At 35.3% G+C, this 10,470-nt stretch overlaps 1 protein-coding gene and 1 long non-coding RNA gene across 3 annotated transcripts; both read left to right on the top strand.

Moving 5' to 3' along the window:
- The first annotated feature begins 389 nt into the window (after positions 1-389).
- On the top strand, positions 390-4,484 carry LOC6504468. Of its 2 annotated transcripts, XM_014903983.3 has the most exons (3): positions 390-525; positions 628-1,128; positions 3,319-4,484. In XM_014903983.3, exons 2-3 carry the CDS (start codon positions 653-655, stop codon positions 3,500-3,502), a joined length of 660 nt encoding a protein of 219 aa, XP_014759469.1. In that variant the 5' UTR covers positions 390-525; positions 628-652; the 3' UTR covers positions 3,503-4,484. The 2 variants fall into 2 exon arrangements, with proteins under 2 accessions (XP_014759469.1, XP_001966959.2); XM_001966923.4 differs by having other exon boundaries at positions 393-1,128.
- Positions 4,485-6,450: 1,966 nt separating this feature from the next.
- LOC116655119 lies at positions 6,451-8,964 on the top strand. The gene is made up of 2 exons (XR_006507800.1): positions 6,451-6,585; positions 6,783-8,964. It is a non-coding gene; the product is annotated as an uncharacterized LOC116655119 (long non-coding RNA).
- The last annotated feature ends 1,506 nt before the right edge of the window (positions 8,965-10,470 follow it).

Genomic DNA, 10,470 nt, shown 5'->3' on the forward strand with positions numbered 1-10,470 from the left:
TAGACTTTTTCAAAAATGTTTTAACTTAGAGAACAAAAGGATACTTTGTTACAAAAATATGAAAATCTATTTTTTAAAGAAATATATATTGTTTCTGTGATTGTTTTATGAATTGGTAAGGTCACACTGGACTTTATCCAGCAACCATATTCGTTTTTTTTTTAAAAGTTATAGATTTTCTGTATCACATTACCTTAGCTTTTTGATTTTTTTAAATGTGACCAAGTAGTGTTTGAAGAATTAATCTTATTGTCTGAATTTTTGCTTTAAAAAAATGTTAAAATGTTCAAGGTCACACTAAAACTTGGATTTAAGAATTTTTCCAATCGCATTAGCCTTGGAAATATTTTTTTTTGACTTTTTTGCTTTATAAGGCCGACGAGCCGGCTCTATTCTCAGTTTCATCTCGGGCTCCGTTCAGTCAACATGTTCGGAGACCATCCCGTATTTTAATAATTTTCTAAATTTTATTATTTTCGGAAAAAAAACGAAAACGAAAAAATAATTCTAGTTTTAATGAAAACGGTAAAAAAAGAGAAAGCGAAAAAATAATTCTAGTTTTAATAAAAAAAACAGTATATGTTAATGGAAATAAAAAAAAAATATGGAATTTCGTGTACCTTGCAGATACAATAGAGAATATCTGTCCAAGATGCGTCGCTCATCGTTCACACCCGTCTTCAATCTGAGCACCCAGGAGCCGTTGATTGTCGTCGAGGAGTCTCATGCCGCTGAGGATGGTGATGATCTGGAGGGGGCTGCTGGCGGATGCGACCCAAATGCGACAGGCGGTACTAAGCGAACGAACAGCGACGACTCGGAGCCGGACTCGCCGGTGAATCCGTACCTGCTCTGCCCGTTTCCGGACATGCAGCAGCGCCGGAAGCACTCGCTACCGTCGCTCCAGATCACCGAGGGCATCACCGCCAGCCAGGTGCGGCGCCTATCGGAGGTCGGCGGCGAGACCGGCGGTCTCAGTCCCAAGGAGGTTGAGTTCCTAGCAACTCTCTCCCAGAAGGCCAATCCGACGGCCGGCGGACGACGTCACTCGGTGGTCACCATTTCGGCTGTACCGCCCACGCTCTTCGGCCGCAATCGTCGCGAGTCCATTTCCGGTGTTTCATTCAGGTAAATAATCTCATTATCCTTCTATATAAAAAAAAAAAAACCGAGAACCACACGCACAAAAAACTAAAAAAAAAAAAGCAAGCTTGAACATAAAAATGCGGTAGGGAAAGTCGTTTCCGGTGCCATTAGCCAACCGGAAGAAGTCGAGGTCCCAGTTATTTAGTTTTTTTTTCGTCCTTTACAATGCACTTGAAGCAAATTAGAGGTTTTTAATTTTTTATAATTTTTTATAATCTGATATATCTTATAATTCTAAAATAGAATCAATGAAATTAACATATAATTTAATAAAATTATATAGAATAGATCAAATCGAAACATAAATAGAATATAATCTTGAAAGGTGCCATCTCTTGAAAGTTTCTTTATGGAATCCGGTTTAGAATAGAAAAGAATAATAAATATTTTAAAATATCCAAGTTAGATTTCTTGGCTCTATAACACCTCTATAAAAAATAGCTACTAGTATTTCTTCTCAATGTAATATCCTAGTTACCTCCTGGCCTTTTCCTATCTCAAACTCTACGTACTGGATCTAATTGAATTGTGCCGCCGGGTGTTGCCAGGCTTTTGTGCTGTGACAGCAACATTTTGATACTCTAATAGCCCGGGAGGCGTTTCTGGTTAATAGGGCACAAGGGGGCGTGGCATTTCCAGGAGGAAAAAAATAGGGTGTGGCCATATAGCTAGCAGGCATAATGAGATTGTTCCTAAACGGCGGTAATTTTTTTTTTGGTTAACAAACAAATAACAAATAATGGACCAAATGATAGAAAGAAATTGGAAGGATATTCAAAGGATTTAAGGAGATTTTGAAGAGAAATAGGCCAAGTTAGTAAGTGTATCTCCTGTCGGTATTTTTTTTTTACCAAATTCCAAACCTAACCACATTGCCTTTGGCCCTGACTTTGTCCCTCAGTTCTCTTCAGGGCCCTTGGTGGCCATTTAAATTGCAGCCCAACCACCCACCACCCACTAGACCCATCCGTGCCACCAGACCCACCAGACCAACTAGACCCACCCGCGCCAGGCAGACAATTTCCCCCGTGTCGCGTGTCCATTAAACGCCCAACGCACTTTACGAGCCCAACTTTGCCTCAAATGGAGATGGAAATAGAGATGAAGCATCTCCTCTACATAGACAGAGCCAGCAAGAGTGACAATGAGAGAGATGGCTATACCCAGATAGAGATTGGGATGGAAAGGGAGTTAGGGGAGCCAACGGGGCGTATAATTTATGCTAAAGCGATAACCGCACAACCATCAACCACTTACTATCGTTCCTCATTGAAGTTCTGCAGGGGATTTTAGATTTCAGGCTTCAGCCTTCAGACTTTTGCCTCAAAAACCATCACTTTGCCACATTAAAGGTTAACAGGAGCCACATAAATATTTTAGAGCTCATTAGGAATGCTTTTAAAGGCAAGAAAGTAAGACAAGATAAAAATATTAATATTCTGAAGAGGGTTCTATCACTTCTAGATGTATTATAATTGAAATCTTTGAATTATATTTGCAGCTTCAGAGTATATATTATTGCATTCTCTTGACCTTTTAAGCTCAGAACCAAAAAAAATTCTTCCAATTTCGAAAAATATGCTGGTCAAGCGTCCGAAAAGAGAAAAAAAAATTGATTGATGTGGTTACGTTTTCCTTTTTGCCACAAAATGGCTTCGGAAACTGCAATTTTCCGGTTGCAATTCCTTTTTTCTTCGCTTGCAATTTTCTCAAGTAATTTTCTGTTTCGTGTTTGGTTTTTATGCGTTTTGGTAATACCCTTTAGTAGTTAGGGAGTTTTAGTAAAATTTTTATAAGGTAGAATAAAAAATATTTATTTTTATAAACAAGAAATCCATAACCTAACCTTTTCCATAATTTCCCCTTTTTAAGGGAAATTCTTAGTTCGAACTAGTTGAGAATTATAAGACCGATTGAACTAGTTGCGAATTATAAACTCTAGCGTGTTAAAATTTAGGAATAAGCTGGGATTAGTTAATAATTGTTTTAAAAAAAATATTACTATTAAAAGTTAAACAAAATTTGTCTCTGCCCACAGGGCGTATGATTCTTTTTTATCCAATATTAAGTATCCGCACCGTTGGCATTGCAACATCCAAAGACACAATTTTTTTCGCAACACATTGAAAGCACACTCGTCACGTCTGTATTTTTTCCCCGATTCTCTTGCAGTGGAAGCCGTCGTGGCAGCGGAATCGCCGGACCACCGTTGACGGACCACCGCGGCAGCATCCACAACTTGCAGCTGGACATCATGGACGGGATCGTGCAGCAGCGCAAGACGCGCAGTGGCAGCGGTGTCTGGACAGCGCCCGTCCTGCAGGAGGCCGACAGCAATGTCCCGGTCCAGACATAAGCGACGCAACAAGGATATGCACCGACAAAAAAAAAAAAGCAAAAACCAAAAAAAAAAGGAGAGGGGATAGATAGCAGGATATATAGAAGAGGGGAAAGGATGTATTGGAAGGAGATTGTTTGGATTTCGTTACGTACTTTCCTTTTTTGCATTTTGGACTTTTTTTATTTTGGCGAGAGAAAGGAAATGGCAAAAAGGAAATGACGGCACACGGATCGACGGGGTAAAGAACTCAAGCACACCACAGAGCAAATGAAACAAAAACCAAAAAAAAATATGAAAAATGTGAAAAAAAAAATGGAAAAGGAAACAAGAAAGTCGAAATAAGAATAACTATTGGACTGCGTATTCCTAGGAATATAAGAATACAAGAAATTGGAATACGCAGGACATCTCTATTATCAGTTCCCACTCTATACGCTTTCCCCTTTAACCTTCTTCCGCTTCCACCATCGTTTTCACCGTCACTTCCGCTTTCTCTCCATTCTGCCGGGAAATTGCTTTTCGCGGCTGCCCCTATAAAGCAAACAAACAAACCGCAGAAACCACCATTTGGAGCAAAAAAAAAACCGAAAAATCGCCAACCAAAAAAAAAATAAAATTCAAAAAATTCGCACCAATGCGAGATGGATGGAAAAATTGGCAGAAGAACACGCCCAAAAAAAAAAAAATAGAACGGAAGGAAAATGACGGCGGTGGGACGAACATAAGAACAAAAAAGTAAAAAAAAATAATATATAAAAAATTCATTTAAAAAATACTACCAAAAATAAACAACAAGAATAGTATGGAAGAAGGTTGAAAGGAAGGCATAAATAATTACACTAAAATAGAAAAAAAAGGGAAAAATTTTTAATAATAATATGAAACAACAGAGAATCTATTGGAACTCGAAAAAATACACTATAAGAGGAGTTACACAAAATTAATCGAACAAATAAAGAAGGAACTGAATGACAAAATCGAACGCAAGATGAAGAAACTAAAAAAGGATCGAACAAACAAAATTGAAAAAAAAAAAAAATACCAACAAATAGACAAACAAAAAATTATAAAAAAAAAAGTGATGGAACTGATAAGAGAATATAGAAAACACATACAAAAAAGGAATTGAATGAAAAAGAAATCAAGGGAAGAACGCAAATCAAGTATTTGATTCAAGGAACTGAAGATAGGGGAATGAACAAACTGGAGACAAGGGAATAAACACCGAAAACCTGAAAAGAATCAACATAATATAATTGAAGAAACTGATGTAAGAAGAATCGAACAAACAAGTATTGGAGAAACTAACAGTAATACTGAAACGAATCGCAGAATCCGACACAGACCCTGTGTTCGGGCACATACACATTCCCCATAATTCGGGGAACCCCCTTCCCATTTTCCAATAAAAAATAATTGTAAACACAGCCAAAAAATGAATAAAATGAATTTTAAAATTCCAAAAATCAAACAAATCTATAAATTTAACTAAAAAAAATTACACAAAATAAACAGAATCTTAAATGATTGTAATATTTAATTGAGAAATATTTAAAAACCCCAAACGAGCAACAAAACACTCTGATATAGTCTTTCTGAAAAAAATAAATACAACTTTTCATTTAAAACCAAACTGAAGATGGGAAAAATTTAAAATGGTGAGTAGGAGGTTATATTTTCTTTATACTATAAATATTTATAATTTTTTTATTATTATTCCAATTAGTTCTTAAATGCTCTAAAATTGTATTTTAAAAAGTAAAATTTTGATGATTTTCTGTTTCAAAAAAGAAACATATCCTGGTTTCTTTTTCTGAAACATTTTTATTTTAAACTTCTCATATTATGCATTTCTTGTAAAATGCTAAACCCTTTACTAAACATTTAAATTTAAGCCCATTTCCCAATTAAATGGAATATAATTTTGTGCATATTTTTACCTTCGTAATTGCTGGTCCTTGAAATCCAGAGTATATAAGAAGGACCAAGTGCCACCGCCGAATTGTTTTAGTTTTGTTTTAGTTGTTTTTTAGTTTATTTTTAGTGTTTTTGCCTTTTATTTATATACTCGTTGTTGGCTTGTTGTTGTACCTTTCACATTTTATTTTTGACATTTCATGCATTGTCAATGGGCTATGTGCATTTTTAATAAACCAGCAGCTCTGGCGCATAAAAAACCCATGCGCCACGCTCACAAACACATGCATAATGAAATGCAGCTTTGCCTCAAGGACATAAATGCGAAGAAAAAAAAAATGAGGAAAGTGGGCAGTGTGGGGTGGGGCAAGGGTGGCAGGGTGGTATTGGTAAGGGAAAAATGGGGGCCAAGGACGGCAGAAAAAGAAAAAAAAAGTACCAGCCCTGAACCTCACTCCACACACACACACTCACACACACACACATAACTACAGCTTCCTCTTCGGCCAACATGGCGTGTGAGTAATATTTTGCAGCAACAGCTGCATCAATGACAATGCCAATGCCATGGCCATTGGTGTGTGTTTTTAATGGCTTGTCCCCTGGCTGATTTAACCCACTGATGCCCACCCCCCCTCTTTGGATCATTTTGCAGCTCAATAAAGCTAATTTAATGTGGGCGACTGCTCTTAATTGAAACGCGTGTTAGTTTGCATTCCGGCCCACTCACTTCTGGCCCGAAACTAATTAAAGCCGATCAGAATGCGTTTCGATTGAGGCCAGCCAGCCAATCGTCTGTTCCTGTTGGGGAAAACTCAAGAACTAAATCTGGAGTACTGGAAGTAAATAAAAAAGTTAAGCCATTAATTGGATCTCTTTTTTAATTAGATCTCTTAGCTTTTCAGCTTTTTTTTGTAGGATTTTCAAGACAACTCACACAAAGAACCATAAAAGTAGGCTATACTTTTTGTTATGTTTAAAATGGAAGATTTCTCAGCGTGGGGATTATTCTAAAATAGGTTACTTATTTTGATAGAACAAAAATTTTATTTCTGAATTTTATATATTTTTCAGAGTCTGAACTTTATAATTTAGAATTAAAATTGATTTCATTTTTATTTTATATCATTTAAAAGAAAGAAAGAATAGAAAACTATTTTAGTCTTGGGTATATTTTTTTGGTAAAGCTTTTCTTTTTATCGCCACATGATTTCTTCTTAAATTTATTTATGATATTTTCCTTTTTCTGATCTTTTTTGCTAGCAATATGCTACTAAATATTAATTACCCCTTAATAACTTATTTTTTTTATGTAGAAAAATAATATTTAACCGTAGAAAAATAACAACAAAACTAATAACCTTTTACCTCTTTACAGATTCCATCAGAATCACAAAAACCTACAACATTTCTATGTAACCAATATGAGCAGAAAAGAAAAAGGAAAACATTTGAGAAGAAAATTAAATAAATGTATTGTATATTCAGGAATTGATAAATTAGTGAATAATCTGAAGAGAAAAAAATCCAAAAATCTAAACAAAAAAGAAAAGAAATATAAGAACTATTTACCTAGGACCTAGTTGCTCCTAATTTTTTTGGATGTTGTGTAGATTTGTGTGAACCACCGCATGAAAAAAACCACCAATCTTGAAGATAAACTAAGAGAAAAAACAATCCCATAGACTATCACGAGAAGAGTAAAGAATCATTTTCAAAAAAAATCAATTACCAAATACCAATTACCAAGTGGAAATGCTCAGGTGTTTTTTCGAATCAAGCTTGTTCTTCCCCCGAAAGCCCCCCAAAGAATTCAAAAAAAGTTGACAAATATACCAAAGTACCTAAAAAAAACATAAAGGGAATGAAAAGTTTGAAGAAAGAGGGAAATTTTAGATTAAGAGGAACCAAAAAAAAAAAAAAGAAACAAAAAGGGAATTAAAATCCAGCAGTTGAATGATAAGGAAAATAAATGGAATAAATCAACTATTTTTGAACTTGACTTTGCTGCTTGCCCAGCCCAGCAAGTCAGCCAGGCTTTAGTTCGAGTAGCCACGCCCACAATCAAATGACCGCCCCTACCCACCCACCTCTCCGGAAATCTCCCTCTTGAGAACTAAACTAAATTTTAGATATTAAAGGCAAACTTTGAAAACTTTGAGATTTCTTCAATTCTAATTTCCGGGTTGAAAACTAAATAAAAAAAAGTTAGAAAAAAAAATTGAAGAGATCTAGAAAGCAGTTTTCTTTTTTTTTTTTTTATATAAGTCTTGATGTTGTTATTGCTTATATAAGAAATGCAAGAAATATAATAATATATAATATATATAGGGATATATCCTTTAGATTGTATATAAAAAAAACTAAAAACTATAATTTATTTTTCACTCAATTATACTGTTTTTATTTTCGGGTTTGTGTTGGGAAAAAAAATGAAATCCTAAAGAAAAGCTGAAAAAGGGCGGATTAAATATATTTAAATATTAAATATATCCTTGTAAACCTATTCTGTCATTTAAAAAAGTCGCTGGACGACGAAGAAAATAAAAAATGGAATGAGAGAAGATAATATAAAATATAAATAAAAAAACTATAACATTTTTTTATTATTAAAAGCATACAAATAAAAAAAGATAATCAGAATTAAAAAATGGAATGATTTAATGGGCCGATGCTTGCTAAATAAATGATTATAAGAATATAAATCAAAGGTAAAAGATATATTTATAGAAATGAACTATATGTATACATACTGACAGATTGATTAAATATATATGGATTATATAGTAACTTATTGTCACAACGCAAGAGCAATCAATGTTTAACTTTATTAAATGTTACAAAGAGTTTTAAATATACATAAAAAATAAAAATAAAAATAAATAAATATATATATACAAGAATACATATATATTACAGATTATATTCTATGTATAATTTGTAGGTACAAACTGAAAATTAACAGAGAAAATACTAGACGTACTTGTAGTTCTCGTCTACCCTTTATTTTTTCCTAAAAATTAGTCTTTCAAGGGGAATATGATAGTAGTGCCAGCTATAAAACGGAATAAATGGAGACATTTTGCAGGAAATGTTGGTGGATTATTATTTTTTTTAAATATAATTTTTATATTTAAATTATCATAAATTTTAATTATAAATTTTAATTTAAATTATCCTTAAAAACAATGAACGAAAAGCTTCATTTTCAATAGAATTCTTGTATAATTTCTTAAAATTTCTTAAGCTGGCATTTTACAAAATTATTTTCAAACTCCTTTGTTGTGTCTTAGCTTTAAAAAATAAGAAAGAAAAATTAAGAAACAAAATAAATGTGTGTGTCTCGCTCTCTCTCTATCTATCTGTCTCTATTGTGTTTGATATTAAATCATATATTAAAATGCATATTATTACAAAAGCCAAAAAAACTGGAAGAAAGCTACAAAAGGCTAACAAAAAAATGAATCCACAACAAAATTAATATTACTAATTATAACGATTACTTACTGTAGCATTAAGCATATAAAGATTAAATAAAGAAAACGATTTCCTTAAATGAACATACATCTCAATTTAATTTATGATTGAACCACAAATTATTCTCTACTTTTACCAAAATTTTGGATCCCTATTTTTCACAATTTTCCGATGGATCCAATCCTTAAGCGGGTTACCTCAAACGATTTGTGGCTGGATTCCCCATCGATCTGCATCAAAACCCCAATCCAAAATTTTCGATCCCTATTTTCCAAAATTTTCCGATGGATCCCCTGCCAGATCCGGGATACCCATATTTGGTCCCTTGTGGTGCCCATATCTCAGCCAATTCCCATCCGATCCCTAAGCGGGTTACCTCAAACGATTTGTGGAAGGATTCCCCATCGATCTGCATCAAAACCCCAATTCGAAATTTTGGATCCCTATTTTTCAAAATTTTCCGATGGATCCCCTTGCCAGATCCGGGATACCCATATTTGGTCCCTTGCGGTGCCCATATCTCAGCCAATTCCTATCCGATCCCTAAGCGGGTTACCTTAAACGTTTTGTGGAAGGATTCCCCATCGATCTGCATCAAAACCCCAATCCAAAATTTTTGATCCCTATTTTTCAAAATTTTCCGATGGATCCCCCACCAGATCCGGGATACCGATATTTGGTTCCTTGCGGTGCCCATATCTCAGCTTATTCCCATCCGATCCTTAAACGGGTTACCTCAAACGATTTGTGGCTGGATTCCCCATCGATCTGCATCAAAACCCCAATCCAAAATTTTCGATCCCTATTTTCCAAAATTTTCCGATGGATCCCCTGCCAGATCCGGGATACCCATATTTGGTCCCTTGCGGTGCCCATATCTCAGCCAATTCCTATCCGATCCTTAAGCGGGTTACCTCAAACGATTTGTGGAAGGATTCCCCATCGATCTGCATCAAAACCCCAATCCAAAATTTTTGATCCCTATTTTCCAAAATTTTCCGATCGATCCCCTTGCCAGATCCGGGATACCCATATTTGGTCCCTTGCGGTGCCCATATCTCAGCCAATTCCCATCCGATCCCTAAGCGGGTTACCTTAAACGTTTTGTGGAAGGATTCCCCATCGATCTGCATCAAAACCCCAATCCAAAATTTTTGATCCCTATTTTTCAAAATTTTCCGATGGATCCCCTTGCCAGATCCGGGATACCCATATTTGGTCCCTTGCGGTGCCCATATCTCAGCCAATTCCTATCCGATCCCTAAGCGGGTTACCTTAAACGTTTTGTGGAAGGATTCCCCATCGATCTGCATCAAAACCCCAATCCAAAATTTTTGATCCCTATTTTTCAAAATTTTCCGATGGATCCCCCACCAGATCCGGGATACCCATATTTGGTCCCTTGCGGTGCCCATATCTCAGCCAATTCCCATCCGATCCTTAAGCGGGTTACTTTTTACGATTTGTGGCAGGATTCCCCATCGATCTGCATCAAAACCCCAATCCAAAATTTTTGATCCCTATTTTTCAAAATTTTCCCATATCTCGGTCAATTCCCATCCGATCCCTAAGCGGGTTACTTGTAAGGA

The sequence above is a fragment of the Drosophila ananassae genome, chromosome XR (assembly GCF_017639315.1).
Source record: "Drosophila ananassae strain 14024-0371.13 chromosome XR, ASM1763931v2, whole genome shotgun sequence".
Classification (NCBI taxonomy): domain Eukaryota; kingdom Metazoa; phylum Arthropoda; class Insecta; order Diptera; family Drosophilidae; genus Drosophila; species Drosophila ananassae.

What these genes read in the sequence shown, in the direction of transcription:
- LOC6504468 (XM_001966923.4), top strand. Translation starts at nt 605, where the DNA reads ATGGAATTTCGTGTACCTTGCAGATACAATAGAGAATATCTGTCCAAG. An exon ending in ATTTCCGGTGTTTCATTCAG is followed by an intron (nt 1,129 to 3,318) that starts GTAAATAATCTC and finishes ATTCTCTTGCAG; the next exon opens with TGGAAGCCGTCGTGGCAGCG.